Here is an 18,284-nt window from a genome sequence, read left to right as displayed (position 1 = left end):
AGTCTTCTCTTCAGAACAGATTAGCTTTGATTCCTGTGTTAAAATAATGCTGGTGATTTCACTAAGAAACTATACTTTGGATTTTGGTATCCTTCAAAGAATGGACAGAAACAGTCCACATTTAACCAAAATGCTAACAGAAAAAAAAGAGTTTTATATACGCAGCAGTCCATTAATTAGAATCCACACAGGATCTGTGCACAGATGAGCTTTTCTCCTTGATTTTATTGACAGACCAAAAGCAAATATGTACCTGGGACAACTGCGAAAATGTAGCTGATTTTCAGAAGAAAATAGAAATTGAAAACACTAACTTCCTTTCTGAACTGGTTTCAGTTCAGTAATTCCCAAATTACTGGAAAGTAATAGCACAATTCCAGAAAAACTGTGGCTAAATCTTAAAAGCTGATGCTTCTGATAGGCACTGGGAGTAGGAGACTCAAGTTAGGAAGGGTTTTCAGTTATTCTCATATAATCTTGCTTAGAATTTGCCATTCACACTCAAACTTAAAAAAGAAAAGAAATTAAAGGCGTGTTGCCTAATCAGAGATTCATTTACCTATACACTGCATTATTCTAAAAAAATCTGAGGTCTGCTGGCATATATTAGGAGCTCAATAAATGCTAAATGACTATGAGCTAATACTTGCAGAATGCTTAGTATGTACTATGCACTTTACACAGATGAAGAAACTTGAGAAAGGTTAAGTTCTGAATGAGAGCTCCCGTGAGGTTGTGATAACCTCTCAGGAATCATTCCTTTCTCCCTGGGGATTGCTCTTTTCTACTCACCTAAACAGTACCTCTATGAGTTATACACTAAATAAAGATTTGCTCTCTCACACACTTCAGTGGTAAGGTCCAAAAGCTCCTTACTTGACAACGTGTTCCAGGATCTGAAGCCCAAAATGTCTGACGATGGCAATTTGTGTTTTCTCAGCCAACCGCAAGCCACAAGGGACACATATAGGGCACTTTTCTTTAAACTCCTCACAAAACTGAAAAGAAGAAAAGTTAGCGTTTCCCTTAGGAGCCAAGAGAGAGTGTGGACTAAAAACAGAAAACTTCATCTTCAACTCCAACCTGAGCTATATATATATATATTTTTTTTTTTTGCGGTACGCGGGCGTCTCACTGTTGTGGCCTCTCCCATTGCGGAGCACAGGCTCCGGACGCGCAGGCTCAGTGGCCATGGCTCACGGGCCTAGCCGCTCCGCGGCATGTGGGATCTTCCCGGACCGGGGCACGAACCCGTGTTCCCTGCATCGGCAGGCGGACTCTCAACCACTGCGCCACCAGGGAAGCCCCTGAGCTATATTTTTAAGCTGCAAAATCTAGATCAATATTATATGAATAAAGAACTGATAAACATTCCTTTCACTTTGATAGTTCCAGATTTCCCATGCAATGGCCAATTAGTGTTAGAAAAAATAAATTTGACATAAATGAGTAAAAAATTGTTAGAGATATACCCCTGAAGTATACAGGTAAAATGACAATTTCTAGGATTTGCTTTAAAAACCTTTGGTGGGGGGAGGGATAAAGCAAATGTGGTAAAATCTTTACAGCTGCTGAGTTCAGGTGATGGGTATACACAAGACCGTTGCAGTATTCTACTTTTGTGTCTATCTTTAATATTTCATAGTAAAAGCGAAACTAATAGAACCCAAATATTTCTGATTCCAAATCCTGTGGCATACATCTATATATTGTAAAGTTTCCTCCAAGTGATGCTCACTCCACTTTATGAAGTTACATCTCTTAAAATACACACGGCACAAATATTTCTTCCTAGAGGTCATTTCTCACAGCCCACATACATTGTTTGATGGGGGAATAAACTCGAATTGTATTAGCATCCCCATTGGTTTTGTATTAGCATTCCCAAATTACACTACAAGAGTCAGTCCCGGTAGCAGAGCATCCGACACTCAAGAAAACTACTTTCAGGAAACCAAAAGACCCTTGTGAAAATGCAAAGTAAGTGGTAGAAGTTCATCTTTGCGCAAAGCCTAAGAATATCACACAATAAAAAACATGGAGGGGTGGGGTGAGAATTAGGCCAGAAATACCCAAGACACAGAAGTGGGTTATGGAGAGGTGTAAGGGTGTTAAGGGGCACTAGAGGGGCTGGAGCTCGGTTAGGGCGGGTCAGGAGTGGGTCAGCAAGGAAACGTTTAGTGCAGCGGAGACTATAAAGAATGTGGCCGGTGTTGGGGACGGGTTGGACATGGGCTGGACACGTGCGCCACGGGAAAGCGAGGGGATGCAGGGATGTGGGGTTTGAGGGAATAAAGTGGGTGCAGCAGGCTGTGGAGGGAGTCGTGGTACGGAGAAGAGCAAACAGAAGTGGCGAGGGGGGAGGAGAGGGCAGTGGGAAGTGGTGGTGAGATGAGACGGCCACAGAGAGCTAGGGACGACAGCGTCCCGGGAGAAGGGCAGGAGCGGCGAGCACAGAAGGCGGGGAGTGGGAAGAGGCGCGGAAAGCGGCGAGGGGAGGGCCCCCGGGGGTTGGGGACCGAGGTCCAGGGGCCGCGTGGGCGGGAGACGGCCAGGGTCTTGGGCTGCGCCGGTACTGCTGGGGCTGGGGGAGGGTCTCGGAGCAGGCCCGGGGCGACAGACTCCAGCTACCTTGAGGGCTTCTAGCCGGTAGCGCTGGGTGGAGCTGGGGTCCATCATGATCGTCACCGCTTTCACCAGCTGCTCGCACAGCGCGTTCACTTGATCCATCGACATGACTAGTGCCACGCGCCGCAAGCGCGCACAACGGACGTCCCGGAAGCACGAGGCACGGATCGCTCCGTTGGCGGGACCACACGCTGGTACCCGGCCGCGGCGGGCTTAAGGGGGACGGTGGGGAGCGGGAGGAGGAGCGCGAGCAAGACCCAGCCGGGAAAAAGCCAGCGCTGCGCACGCGCCCGACCCTCCAGTACGCATGCGCCCGCGGAAGTGGCGACTTCCTTTTGACTGTTGCTCCTTGGTGGGCGGAGCGAGAGACTTAGGGGCCACGGTGCGCAGGCGCGTCAACGGCCCTCGGCGGCGCGCGCGGTGAATAACTGTCGGAAAGGCTGTGAGCAGATCTCGGTGGCTAAGGCTGGACCCGCCCGGCTGTGCCGGCTGCTGCCAGGGCGAGGATCGTCAGCGCGCTTAGGTCCTTTTCTCCGTCGTTGCCGGGAATAAATCTCTCTCGAAACCGACTGATCCGTTCCCGGAAAGGAGACGGATATTCAAGACCACTTCATCGTCCTTCCAGTGGACACCGAGTCCAGCATCGGTGGCGTCCGCTGGTGGCGGTTTTGCCAAGTGTTGTCACATTGGTAAGAGAATTTAGAACAGTTCTGTATCTCTGTTTTTAGACTTTTCATGTTGCCTTGGCTATTGGTTGTATAATATAGCAGTGACTGGGGACAACATTGGGCCGAAATTACATGAAATAGAAATACTTGCTCACAGAGAGAAAAGGCCCTGGTATTGCCTCTTAAGAGGATTTTTCTTGTGGAAAGAAAATGGTAGCTCTTAAACCTCCCTCTTCACCTGTACGTATTTTCCTTGGGTGTGTTATCACCTGATTGGCACCAAACTTGTTTTTAAAGATTGGGGTAAATCGAGATCGTTAATGATGAATAATTGCAAATACCGAAGGTTTGTACAGTTTTGATCATTTGAAGTGCTACATATATCATATATATGAAATATATATGTATATCATATATGTATATAATATTTATATGACTTCAAAATAGTGTAATCCTTATTCCCAAAGGAGGGTTCTGGCAGAGAGTATGTTTCATTTTTCATCTTTAAAAAACTCTTGCTTTCTCCAGCAAAATACATAAACTGAAAACTAAAACAGTTAAAATCTGAATATCCGTTTTGGTGTTGTATATTTAGGAAATGTTTGCTCTACTTAAATCACTGCTCCCTGTTCATACTCCACTTCTAGTGTTTGCATCTAATGTACTTACCTGGGTGTGTGTGTGTGACAATGCATTTACTATTTTTACTTTGGCGTTATCTGTTCCAGGACTGTACAAAAGCCACTTCAAGGTAAAGTGATTTCTGGCATGTTATGGTTTTAACTTATAAATGTTTAAAGTATTACGTTCTGCCTGTTTTAGGTGAGTGGAATTTGTAAGGAATTAATGCCTTGAATACTCTGATTTTTTGAATTCATCATTTTCTTTTCCCTAATCTTCCAGCTTTGTAGTTGCATGACACTTTTTTCAAGGTGAATGTTAATTTTTGATACTTTTTTAAAAAAAGAATACAGTTGGGCTTCCCTGGTGGCTCAGTGGTTGAGAGTCCGCCTGCTGATGCAGGGGACACGGGTTCGTGCCCCGGTCCGGGAAGATCCCACATGCCGTGGAGCGGCTGGGCCCGTGAGCCATGGCCGCTGAGCCTGCTTGTCTGGAGCCTGTGCTCCGCAACGGGAGAGGCCACAGCGGTGAGAGGCCCGCGTACCGCAAAAAAAAAAAAAAAAAAAAAAAAGAATACAGTTGAGTGCTTACTCAACTGTATAACCTGTGTTCTCTCATATTTAAATCATGAATTACTGTGTTTCCACAAATATCTTATTTACTTTAAGTCAGTGGTTTTCAATCTCTGGTTTTAAAAATCATGAGAGAGGGCTTCCCTGGTGGCATAGTGGTTGAGAGTCCGCCTGCCCATGCAGGGGACACAAGTTCGTGCCCCGGTCCGGGAAGATCCCATATGCCATGGAGCGGCTGGGCCCGTGAGCCATGGCCGCTGAGCCTGCGCATCCGGATCCTGTGCTGGGCAACGGGAGAGGCCACAACAGTGAGAGGCCCGCGTACCACACACACACACACACACACACACACACACACACACACACACGAATTCTTTCTTTAATAATAAACCAAAGATTATTGTCTTCCTTTTTCTCTTTTTCTTTAAATGAAGCCATTCTGCACCCAACTTCTAATCCCTGATGCCTTCTTTCAAAATTAAATAAATAAATAAAAATAAAAATCATAAGAGAGAGCTTATTAGAGAGAGCTTTTAGAAATCATGATGGCCAGGTCACACCCATACCAATTAAGTTACATGTCTGGTGGTAGAAGCCAGAAATCAATAGTATTAAAGGTTCCTAGGTGATTCTAATCTGTAGCAAAGTTTGCAGAGCCACTGCTTTAGTTTACTGAATCCTTTTAGATTTCTAACAATGTTAAATGAAAACGTTAGTCTGTATTCATTGTGTATAAGGTTTGTTCTTTCAGTCTAGCATCCATACCTTTATATATGTCTGTCTACAAATAGTATGTAGTATTGTTTTCTTTTTGTCTTCAAAAATTTACATGAATGGGTAGAAAATCACCTTTAGAACATCACAAATTGTGACAGGCCAGATCCACTGATGGGTGCTTAGTGGTTGAAAGTTTGAGGAGAAACAGGGTATTTGCATAGTCTCAAAGTATCTCTCCTAAGAAAGGAAAAAATAGTAACTTTACAGTGAGAAACCTAGCAAACACTATCTCAACTAAATGATATGCTTAACATCACCAGTATTAACACACAGTGACATCATGTACCTCCCAACATGATACACTGAGAAAAGCAGAACCCTTCCATAATATTCTTGCTAAAAATGCATAACCTCAGTCTAATCAAGAGAAAACATCAGACAAACCTAAACTGAGAGACATTCTCAAAGCAACTGAGTAGTTCCCTTCAAAAGTGTCAAGGTCATGAAAAACATGAAATGTCACAGATTGGAGAAGACTAAGGAGACGTGAAGACTAAGACTGGATCCTAAGCTGGATCCTGGAACCAAAAATGAACATTAGTGGAATAACTGGTAAAATTCAAGTAAAGTTTGTAGTGTGAATATTATACTAATGTTCATTCTTTAGTTTTGATAATTGTGCTGTATAAAATGTTAGCTTTAGGGGAAACTGGGTATAGGAGAACCCTACTATATTTGCAACTTTTCTGTAAGTGTAAAAGTATTTCAAAATAAAAAGTTTTAAAAATTCACATGAATGCTTTGATGTTATATATCATTTTCTGCTTCTCTTTTCCCTGAACTTATATTTGAGATTTGTCTGTCAACTAGATTAACTGTTGACTTTATCCCTCCATTGACGTGCATTGTGGTTTTTTTTTTTTTTTGCGGTACGTGGGCCTCTCACTGTTGTGGCCTCTCCCGTTGCGGAGCACAGGCTCCGGACGCGCAGGCTCAGCGGCCATGGCTCACGGGCCCAGCCGCTCCACGGCATGTGGGATCTTCCCGGACCGGGGCACGAACCCGTGTCCCCTGCATCGGCAGGCGGACTCTCAACCACTGCGCCACCAGGGAAGCCTGCATTGTGGTTTTGATTTGCATTTCCCTATGACTAATGATGTTGAGCCATTTTCATGTGACTGTTGACTATTTGTATATCTTCTTTTGTGAAGTGTTCAATTCTTTGGGGGGATGGGTATTCTTTAAAGCTTTCAATATTTATTACCTTTCTAAAGTTGTATCAGTTTATTATTTTCCTGCCAGCAGTATATGAAAATGCCTGTTTCATTATTGTTAGTTTCCATGTTCCCATGCTTATGGTAATTCAACAATGGAAGAATGGAAGTATAATTTTCTTTGGCACTTTTTATTCAATATCCTTTCTAACTGTCCATAAAATATTGTCTTACAGAAAAATGGCTAATGGACAAGACCGGGTAATTACTCTAGTGGACATGGACTGTTTTTTTGTTCAAGTGGAACAGCGGCAAAATCCTCATTTGAGGAATAAACCTTGTGCAGTTGCACAGTACAAATCATGGAAGGGTGGTGGGTATGTATCATAGTTATTGTTGTAACTCTCAACTACTGTTTTAATCTATAAGAATACATGGCAAAAAAAAAAAAAGAATACGTGGCACTATGCTAGGTCCTGTTTTGGGGGATTCTGAACTGCTATGTTTGAGAATGAATAGTAGCATCAGTGACCAAAAAGTTTATACTATTATGTTTATAACCTATTCATCATGTTAAATTTTAATTATTTTTGCTTGTGATCATGTAATATTTTTCTGTTCCCCTTTTTTTCCTAACCTTAGAATCATTTCAGTAAGTTATGAAGCTCGTGCATTTGGGGTCACTAGATACATGTGGGCAGAAGATGCTAAGAAGTTATGTCCAGATCTTCTACTGGCACAAGTTCGTGAGTCCCATGGAAAAGCTAACCTCACCAAGTAAGAAGAAAAGCTTGTTTAAGGGGAATGGAAGAGTTGGAAGCATTTCATGAGGCTAGGAACTCATGTTTCTAATTCGTTTTATGTAAATAACATCTGAAAAAGTTCCCTTTAGTCAGCTAAATTTTCAGTGTGGAATGAAAACAGATTTTAATATTGCGTTTTAGGAACAGTTCGGAATCATTATTACCTATAATAATTGCCACCCTTAATACCCTTTCAGTTCCTTAATTATTTAACAATTGGTTGTTATAATTAAAACTTAATTCCACTTCCCATGTTCTCAGGCCAAAAGTCTGAAGTGTTTGAAGTAATTAAATTGACTGTGAAACTAATAAGAGTTTTTCCAGAGAAGACTGAGTCAAACTCACATTCTAGTGCAATATCTAGAATTATTTGCCAGAACTGAACAGTCCCAAAGAAGCTTAATTTTTCTGTTTTTGAACTGAGCGATCTCTGCCCAGATTGTAGAAAGTTAGCCTTGGAATGGGAGGCATTAGTATAGGCATAGCCAAGTTAGAGGTAGATACAAGCCCCAGTCATTATAATAATCCTAATAGCTAGTGTATAGTGAACATATGTCATATGCCAGGCACTGTGTTAAATTCTTCATTGGCAGTGTCTCTTAAATCTCACATTGTTATAAGGAAGGTTCTAGTATTATCCCCCCCCACCCCCACCCCCACACACAAATGAGGGACCAATTTAGAGAGGTTAAATAATTTAAGTTCGCACAGTTAGGAAGTGGAAGACTGAGGATTCATTTTCAGATCTCCATGTTCTCACAGTACACTATACTGTGTGGGGTAGTGTGTGTAGGGATCATGCTTTGACTTGGGACTTGAGATACCCCTGAATTCACCTATCAATTAGAAGTCTAAAGGTGGAGTGTCATAGCCAACCTCACATTGGGATTATTGCCAGAAAAGAAGACAGATTTGACTGAAGATTAATACTGTAACCCTAAAGTAGAATTAATTCAGCTAATGGACATATGCTACGTTGCATTGAATAGAATTTTATGCTGGGAAAGACAGTGTAACTTCCCAGAAATATAGTTGACTTCAGAGTGTGATTTTGAAAAGCCACATGCCACCAACTTAAAACTGGATCATTTATTTTACTCTTAAAATCTTCATCAAATAATGAACAAAGGCAGTTTTAGAAAATTTAGGAATAAGTTTGTAGACCAGAGAGTTATTAATAAAGACCTGGTAATTTAAAATTATTATTTTAATAATTAACCTGAGATGCCAGGTTATAAAAATAAAAATATGATTTGCAAAAACATATATATACTTAGTTTATCAAATATTCTTAAAAATACCTTGGAGTGATTATACTTAAGAGTCTGTGAAAGAACACCAACTACTGCAATAGAGCATCCTTTCCTTGCTCTGTATGTGTGTGAGTATATTGTGCTCTCATGCTCTTAGGTACCGGGAAGCCAGTGTGGAAGTGATGGAGGTAATGTCTCGTTTTGCTGTGATTGAACGTGCCAGCATTGATGAGGCTTATGTAGACCTGACCAGTGCTGTACAAGAGAGACTGCAAAAGCTCCAAGGTCAGCCTCTCTCAGCAGACTTATTGCCAACCACCTACATTGAAGGGTTGCCCCAAAGCCCTACAACAGCAGAAGGGACTGTTCGGAAAGGTACTTGCATAGCATCATATTGCTTCTGCTTCCTGCCTTTGGAACCTGCTTTGCTTGGTCACACTGCTCCTTCTTGGATTGATTGAAAGGAAACTTAAACTACAACATGAATGAATCACAAGGACTCACATGGAAGGATATACAAATTCTTTTATCTTTCCAGGTTGAGATGTTGAGAAGCTGTAAAATCTGTATTAACATCAAGTTTCTCTTGAGACATAACTAGGGCAGGTTAAAGTTATCAGTAGAAGGCTGACTGCACACTTCCATTATTTGTAGGTTAATTTATATTATTGTAACTTGGTTCATAAGAAGAGTGAGCTTTTTTTTTTTTTTTTGCGTTACGCGGGCCTCTCACTGTTGTGGCTTCTCCTGTTGCGGAGCAGAGGCTCCGGACGCGCAGGCTCAGCAGCCACGGCTCACGAGCCCAGCTGCTCCGCGGCCTGTGGGATCTTCCTGGACGGGGGCACGAACCCATGTCCCCTGCATTGGCAGGCGGACTCTCAACCACTGCGCCACCAGGGAAGCCCGAAGAGTGAGCTTTTTTAAGGGGACCTAAACAACAGGGAGTTGAATTACTCAAAATTTCTAATCAGTTATCAGGATAATGTCATCGATGGGCTGTTCAAGGCCTCTCTCATTTTACTTTACTTATTTTACTTCTTTTCCCCTTCATAGTGATTCCCCCTTCTCCCTTCCTACCCCACAAACCCTCTGGCACTCACTGATGTATATCTTCTTAAATATGTATATGTCTTTATAAATTGTACAGTGTTGCTTTGTACATGTGCTTTTAATTATTTTTATTTGTCTGCTGTTATCATTTTTCATTTATTTTTTATTTATTTATTGAAATATAGTTGATTTACTATTATATTACTTTCAGGGGTACAACATAGTGATTCATTATTTTTATAGATTATACTCCATTTAAAGTTACTATAAAATAATTGCTGCATAATGTATCCTTATTGCTTATTTATTTTATGCACAGTATTTTGTATCTCTAAAACCCCTACCCCTATCTTGCCCCTTCCCCTCCCCTCTCCTCACTGGTAACCACTAGTTTGTTCTCTCTATCTGTGAGTCTGTTCCGGTTTTGTTGTATTAATTTATTTATTTTTTAGATTCCACATATAAGTGATAACACAGTATTTGTCTTTCTCTGACTTATATAACGTGTGCTTTTAAAACTTGTGCTTTTTAAGCACGTGAAAAGGTACTCAACATCACTAATTATTAGAGAAATGCAAATCAAAACTACAATGAGGTATCACCTCACACTGGTCAGAATGGCCATCATCAAAAAATCTACAAACAGGGCTTCCCTGGTGGCTCAGTGGTTTGGAGTCCGCCTGCCGATGCAGGGGACACGGGTTCGTGCCCCAGTCCGGGAGGATCCCACACGCCACGGAGCGGCTAGGCCTGTGAGCCATGGCCGCTGAGGCTGTGCGTCCGGAGGCTGTGCTCCACAACGGGAGAGACAACAGCGGTGAGAGGCCCACCTACCGCAAAAAAAAAAAATCTACAAACAACAAATGCTGGAGAGGGTGTGGAGAAAAGGGAACCCTCCTACACTGTTGGTGGGAATGTAAATTGGTACAACCACTATGGAGAACAGTATGGAGGTTTCTTAAAAAACTAAAAATAGAACTACGATATCGGGGCTTCCCTGGTGGTGCAGTGGTTGAGAATCCGCCTGCCAATGCAGGGGACACGGGTTTGATCCCTGGTCGGGGAAGATCCCACATACCCTGGAGCAACTAAGCCTGTGTGCCACAACTACTGAGCCTGTGCTCTGGAGCCCACGAGCCACAATTACTGATCCTGCGCGCTGCAACTACTGAAGCCCATGCACCTAGAGCCCATGCTCCACAACAAGAGAAGCCACCACAGTAAGAAGCTGTGCACCACAACGAAGAGTAGTCCCCACTCGCTGCAACTAGAGAAAGCCCATGTGCAGCAATGAAGACCCAACACAGCCAAAAATAAATAAAATAAATAAAGTTAAAAAAAAAAAAGTTGTTGGGCTTCCCTGGTGGCGCAGTGGTTGAGAATCTGCCTGCTAATGCAGGGGACACGGGTTCGAGCCCTGGTCTGGAAGGATCCCACATGCCGCGGAGCAACTAAGCCTGTGCGCTACAGCTACTGAGCCTGCGCGTCTGGAGCCTGTGAGCCACAACAAGAGAGGCCGCAATAGTAAGAGGCCCGCACACCGTGCTGAAGAGTGGCCCCCGCTTGCCACAACTAGAGAAAGCCCTCGCACAGAAACGAAGACCCAACACAGCAAAAATAAATAAATTAATTAATAAACTCCTACCCCCAACATCTTTAAAAAAAAAAAAGTTGTTAAAAAAAAAAAGAACTACCATATGACCCAGTAATCTCACTCCTGGGCATATACCCAGAGAAAACCATAATTCAAAAATATACATGCACCCTAGTGTTCATTGCAGCACTATTTACAATAGCCAGGACATGGAAGCAACCTAAATGTCCATCGACAGAGGAATGGGTAAAGAAGATGTGTTACATATATACAATGGAATATAACTCAGCCATAAAGAACAAAAATAATGCCGTTTGTAGCAACATGGATGGACCTAGAGATTGTCATGCTGTGTGAAGTAAGACACAGAAAGACAAACATATGATATCGCTTATATGTGGAATCTGAAAAAAAAAGGTACAAATGAACTTATGTACAAAACAGAAGTAGCATCACGAATGTAGAAAACAAACTTGTGGTTACCAGGGGATAAGGTGGTGGGGGAGGGATAAATTGGGAGATTGGGACTGACATATACACACTACTATATATGAAATAGATAACTAATAAGAACCTGCTATATAGCACAGGGAACTCTACTCAATACTCTGTAATGACATGGGAAAAGAATCTAAAAAAAAGAGTGGTTGTATGTATATGTGTGACTGATTCACTTTGCTGTACACCTGAAACTGATACAACATTGTAAATTAACTATACTCCAATAAAAATTTAAAAAAAAAAGATGCAGTTGAGTATAAACTGCATTAATTTGCTGTGAAACAATGTTTAAAAAAATTTGTGCTTTTTAATTACATGATAGCACTGTTATTATAGGTCTCATTCTTAATTTTCTTTCATTGCTGATTTTATACATCTATTCATGTAGCTGTATTTATATGTAATTGATTTCTTTTAACTGCAGCATAATCCGTGGTATGGATCTACCATGTTTACAGACCCTTTTCCTACTGATGAGCTCATTGGTTGCTTCTCACGTCCTTCTGTTTATATGATGAATGTCCTCATTAATCCTCTTGGACATATGCAAGGGTTTCTCTGGGAAGTATCTTCAGGAGTGGACTGCTAGATTATAGGGTATACACATATACTTAGTTTCACTAAATACTGCCAAATTGCTCCCCAGAATAACTGTAACAATTTGCCCTACCTCTGACAGTACACAAGAATTCCTGTTTCCTCCATATCCTCACCAGCAATTGGTATTATCTAATATTTTAAAGTACCTGCCAATGTGATGGCTATAAAGGGGTATTTTATATTTTGGGGTTTGTTTTAATTTATACTTCTCTTTACTAATTGAGGTTGAGCTTCTCTTCATATACTTGTTAGCCTATTGAGTTTCTACTTTTGTGAATTGTTTATTTATAATCTTCATTCAATTTTCCATTGGATTTCTGCCGTTGTTTTTTTTTTTTTTTTTGGAAGAGCTCCTTGTGTATCCTAGTTGTTGGTCCCTTGTCTATTTTTGACTCTTCAAATATCTTTTCCCAAGTCTGTCATCCATTAACTTTTTTTTTTTTTTTTTTTTTTTTTTTTTTTTTGCGGTACGCGGGCCTTTCACTGTTGTGGCCTCTCCCGTTGCGGAGCAACAGGCTCCGGACGCGCAGGCTCAGTGTCCATGGCTCACGGGCCTAGTCACTCCGCGGCATGTGGGATCTTCCCGGACCGGGGCACGAACCTGTGCCCCCTGCATCGGCAGGCGGACTCTCAACCACTGCGCCACCAGGGAAGCTCTAGTGACTTTTTAAATTAAAATTTTTGATTTATATTTTCTGCTTCTTCTGAAATCTAGAATCCAGTATGTTTTCCTTTTTCTTTCTCCTCTAAACTTTTAACTGATGTAATATACATAAAGTATATAAATTGTACGTGTACACCTTGAGTGATTTCACAAAGTAAACCCACTTATGTAAGCAGCACCCAGATCAAAAAATGTCAGAATTCTAGAAGCCACCCTTGCCTACCCTCCCAGTCATTATCTATTCCTCTCCCCCCTCTCCTATATAACCACTGTCCTGATTTCTATTTAGCTTATTTTTGAACTTTATAAAATTGAAATTATGCAGTATATACTTGAGTCTGGCTTCATTCACTCAACATTGTCTTTGTGAGATTCATCCATTCTGTTGTATATAGTTGAGTTTCTGTAGTATTCCATTGTATGAATATACTACCATTTACCCATTCTACTCTTCATGGATATTTGGGTTTCTTCCAGTTTTGGACCACTAAGAATAGTGCTGCTATGAACATTTTTGTAAATATCTTTTAGTGTGTGCATTTCTGTTGAGCATATGACTAGAAGTGCTCAGTTATGTGGTTTGTCTGTATTCAGCTTTAGTTTGCCTGTACTCAGCGTTAGTAGATACTACCGAAAGGTTTCCAAAAAGGGTATACTGATTTATAATTCCACTAGCGGTATATGAGAGTTCTAGTTGTTCCACATCTTTTTCAACACTTGCTTTTTTCTCTTTTGCTTTTTAGCCATTTTGATGAGTGTATAGTGATATCATATTATGGTTTTAGTCTGCATGTTCCTGGTGTTAATGAAATTGAGCACCTTTTTCTAAGTTGATGACCATTCTTCTTTCATGAAGTGCCTGTTTAAGTATTTGCCCATTTTTTTGGTTTAATTGTCTTATTCATCTATAGGACTTCTTTATGTATTCTGGATATGAGTCATTATCAACTATATGTGTTGCAGCATCTTCTGGTTTGTGGCTTGTATTTCACTCTTTTTTTTTAAATTTTTTGGCCACGCCGTGCGGCATGTGGGGTTCCAGTTCCCCAACCAGGGATTGAACCTGTGCCCCCTGCAGTGGAAGCGTGGAGCCCTAACCATTGGGCAGCCAGGGAATTCCCTTGTTTTTTACTCTCTTAATGGTGGATTTTGATGAATAGAGGCTCTTAATTTTAATTTGGTCCAGTTTGTCTTTTTTTTTCTTTATGGATAGTATTTTTTAAGGTCTTCTTTACCTATTCAAGATCATGAAGAAACTCTCCTATATTATTTTAGAAGCTTTATTGTTTTGCCTTTTACATTTAGATTTACTATCCATTATGTGTGTGTCTGCAGGATGTGAGGTAGGGATCAAGATTCCTTTTTTTATTACATGAGTATCCAATTATAATATCCTTATTAAAGCTTTACTTTTTTCTATAAAGGTCTTGTGCATTCATTATGTTAGTTCCTAGATGCTTTAATTTTTTTTAATTGCCATTACGATTTTGTGTTTTTTTCTATTATATTCTCCACTTGGTTATTGATGTGTAGGAGAATGATAAGTGATTTTTTTTTGGTAAGCTTATCTTTGTTTACTTTATCTGCCTGATAAAAACTTGAGATATAATCTGCATGAAAGTGCTTTAATAAAATGTACTTGATGGTTAAAAATATTTTCTTAGGGATTTCCCTGGCAGTTCAGTGGTTAAGACTACTGCAGGGGTCACGGGTTCAATCTCTGGTGGGGGAAGTTCTGCATGCTGTGTGGTGTGGCCAAAACAAAAATTTTTCTTAGACTAGAATTAAATTAGGGCAATTAAAACTTGCTTTTAATCCGGGTCTTATTATTTTTTTTAATCAAAATATTACGAAAGTGGAATTCAGCTGGAGTTCACAGAGCAAAGATTCTGCATCTAGAAGCTTTTTAACACCTTTTCATACACATTTTCTAGTACTTATGATAATGGCTATATTCAAAACAATGTATCTATTCTCCCCTTCACTTGTAACATGTACTTTAGCTTTATTTTGTAACATTATTCTTATTTATTTATTTTTAAAATTAATTTATTTTTTATTTATTTACTTTTGGCTACACTGGGTCTTCATTGCTGTGCATGGGGTTTGTCTAGCTGGGGTGAGCAGGGGCTACTCTTCATTGCAGTGCGCAGGCTTCTCGTTACGGAGCACAGGCTCTAGGCACATGGGCTGTAGAGCACAGGCTCAGTAGTTGTGGCACATGGGCTTAGTTGCTCCGCGGCATGTGGAATCTTCCCAGACCAGGGATCGAACCCGTGTCCCCTTCACTGGCAGGCAGATTCTTGACCATTATGCCACCAGGGAAATCCCAACATTATTCTTATTTAGAAGAGCTCTTTTAGTGAAAATCTTTGAATGTTGGACGTTAACCAAAAGGATACAAATCTATAGCAAGTTAACTTCTTGGGGGACTTGTCAGGGCATATGTTATTACTTGTAGAAACTATACAGATTTGTTCAGAAAAAGCTCCAAGAGTGTTTAGTTTATTTCTAGTTACAGTGGTGAATTTTCCATGGGTTCCATGTTTTAAAGTAAGATGTAAGATATTAAAGTTTAGTTTTGCTGTCAACAGTTGTATGATGCCTTTTAATATGTTGTATTGAAGGGTAGAGGTGGAACTACCCAGGGAAACTTACGGGAAGGACCATTGAGGAATTATTTTATTCTCTGATCCTGATAGCTGAGTTTATCAAGGTGGAGGCTGCAGAGCTTTTAGTTCTTTAGGGAGAATACAATGGACAATGTAATGTGCCACTTAAAGGAGGCAAAGTTATGGTACATTTGCCTTTATTGATTTATTATTATTATTCTGGGATCAGAGTAAGGAAGGGTTTTTTGGTTTTGTTTTTTGTGTTGTGTTTTTGTTTTTGTTGTTGTTGGGTTTTGGGGGGGTTGTTGTTTGTTTTTTTTGGCTGTGTTGGGTCTTCGTTGCTGTGCGAGGGCTTTCTCCAGTTGCGGCGAGCGGGGGCCACTCTTCATCGCGGTGCGCGGGCCTTTCACTGTCACGGCCTCTCCCGTTGTGGAGCACAGGCTCCAGATGCGCAGGCTTAGTAGTTGTGGCTCACGGGCTTAGTTGCTCCGCAGCATGTGGGATCTTCCCAGACCAGGGCACGAACCCGTGTCCCCTGCACTGGCAGGTGGATTCTTAACCACTGCACCACCAGGGAAGTCCTGTTATTGTTTTTTTTCTTTCTTTTTTGTCAGGGGGCTTAGTTTTGTGTACTACATTTTACTGTGTAGCTAATTTTTTTAAATAAACATTTGGAATTGGTTTTATAATACTTTATTATTTCCTTCCTTCTGCTGACTTTAGGTTTTGTTTGTTCTTCTTTTTCTAATTCTCATAGGTAGTAGGTTAGATTGTTTATTTGAGATTTTTCTGGGTTTTTCTTTGGTTTTTTTTTTTTTTTGGCTGCGCCACACAGTATATGGAATCTTCGTTCCCAACCAGGGATTGAATCCATGCCCCCTGCAGTGGAAGCGCAGAATCTTAACCACTGGACCGCCAGGCAAGTCCCTGAGATTTTTCTTGTTTTTTTGAGGAAGGCCTGTATCTCTATGGACTTCCCTCTTAGGACTGCTTTTGCTGCATCCCATAGATTTTGTGTGGTTGTGTTTGGTTTTATAGTACTTTAAATTATTTGCTGTTTAAGGGTTTTTTGAAGGCTATATGCCCTTTTGAAAATCTGTTGAAAGCTGTGGACCCTTGCTTGCCTCAGAAAAATACATGTCTACATGTAAAACAGTTTTGCATGTAGTTTTCAGGAGATTCACAGACCCACTGAAACCTACACACCTCATATAAGAACTATTATTACACGTTACATTGGTTTTGGAGGGCAACTCATTGTTGAAGAGCTCTCTGGTGAAGATGATGGTACATACCTTTGTTGGAGGTCAAATGTTACTTCAAATGGACATGCGCCTCTTCTATACCTATCTTTCTTACATTTTTATATAAAATGCCAGTGTTTTAAAGAAATCTTATTTCTGTATGAGGAAATAAAAGGTATTCATATATGAAGGAAAAAGTTGCTTTATTGTGTCTAGTTTAAATATTAAGCTTCGAGATGCAGTGATATCTTATTATTTAGAGTGCTCAGAACAGTACAATGTCTAGGAAATGATTTATGATGATATATCATACTCCTGAGTCTTCATATGATGTGTGTAATATAAAAAAAAAAACCTCATAACAGAAATTAGCTGATCTAAGTGCATATACCCTCCCAGAAATTGTTTTTCGTGGATGTGACATATTTCAAAGCTAGGGAAAAGGGTCGAGGTATTTGTGATGTTTTTATACTGAAGTTCCCATTCAACTTTACCATGGTGCCTCTTAATGGGTCCTACTCAGCCATGCTGCATTTGCAACTTTGTTTTTTCTGTTTCTGAAATAGTTATGTGTGTGGAAAGTTTAAGTAGTAAGATTAATTAAAAATAACTCAAAAATTGTCAGAGTGAAAACTTACCCTTCGGGGCCATTTTGTAACTGGTTTGTGTTAGCTAAAGAATTCATTTGTTCTCCGTTTGCTTCCTTTTAATTCATTTATTTCTAAGCAAGTATTGAACATGTGAATGCATATAATAAGAAACAGTTGTGTAGTGGTATAAAAAAATATAAATCAACTATCAGGGATTTCCCTGGAGGTCCAGTGGTTAAGACTCCGCACTTATACTGCAGTGGGCATGAATTTGATCCCTGGTCAGGGAACTAAGATCCCCACATACCACCCGGAGCAGCCAAAAAAAAGATGATAATAATAATAAAAATAAAATTAAAAATTAAAAAAATAAATCAATTAACTGCCAAAGTTGAGAGCTGTAAGAGTTGGCTAGACTGCTTGCAGGCTTTGACGAAGTAAGCCGCCATATTGTAAGAGGGCCTTTGGAGAAGCCCCTATGGCTATGCTCTGAGAGCTGCCCTCTGCTGACAGCCAGCAAGAAAATGGGGACCTCAATCCTACAGCCACAAGATGATAAATTTATTTATTTTAATTAATTTATTTATTTTTGGCTGCATTGGGTCTTCGTTGCTGTGCACGGGCTTTCTCTAGATGTGGCGAATGGGGTCTACTCTTTGTTGCTGTGCGTGGGCTTCTCATTGCGGTGGCTTCTCTTGCTGTGGAGCACGGGCTCTGGGGCGTGGGCTCAGTAGTTGTTGTGGCTCACGGGCTCAGTAGTTGTGGCTCACGGGCTCAGTAGTTGTGGCTCACCGGCTCTAGAGCGTAGGCTCAGTAGCTGTAGCGCACAGACTTAGCTGCTCTGTGGCATGTGGGATCTTTCCGGACCAGGGATCAAACCCACATCCCCTGCCTTGGCAGGTGGACTCTTAACCACTTTGCCACCAGGGAAGTCCCCAAGATGATAAATTCTG

The 18,284-nt window shown here is 40.8% G+C and overlaps 2 protein-coding genes across 2 annotated transcripts in view; one reads left to right on the top strand and one right to left on the bottom strand.

The window, feature by feature from the left end:
• Positions 1-2,855, bottom strand: part of XPO5 (exportin 5) — a 45,980-nt gene extending 43,125 nt beyond the window's left edge. Inside the window, exons 1-2 of the mRNA XM_082664153.1 lie at positions 2,632-2,855; positions 877-998 (exon numbers count right to left, since the gene is read on the bottom strand). Coding sequence (XP_082520279.1) covers positions 877-998; positions 2,632-2,736 — 227 coding nt within the window. The 5' untranslated portion in view covers positions 2,737-2,855. The remainder of the gene's footprint in view (positions 1-876; positions 999-2,631) is intronic.
• A 201-nt stretch (positions 2,856-3,056) lies between these two features.
• The window catches only part of POLH (DNA polymerase eta), a 30,034-nt gene continuing 14,806 nt past the window's right edge, over positions 3,057-18,284 (top strand). The window contains exons 1-4 of the mRNA XM_082662804.1: positions 3,057-3,317; positions 6,657-6,797; positions 7,063-7,197; positions 8,634-8,851. Coding sequence (XP_082518930.1) covers positions 6,661-6,797; positions 7,063-7,197; positions 8,634-8,851 — 490 coding nt within the window. The 5' untranslated portion in view covers positions 3,057-3,317; positions 6,657-6,660. The remainder of the gene's footprint in view (positions 3,318-6,656; positions 6,798-7,062; positions 7,198-8,633; positions 8,852-18,284) is intronic.

The sequence above is a fragment of the Grampus griseus genome (assembly GCF_964374135.1).
Source record: "Grampus griseus genome assembly, chromosome: 10".
Lineage (NCBI taxonomy): Eukaryota > Metazoa > Chordata > Mammalia > Artiodactyla > Delphinidae > Grampus > Grampus griseus.
The sequence above is the reverse complement of the archived record's forward strand: the minus strand, read 5'-3'. Positions and strand labels throughout refer to the sequence as shown.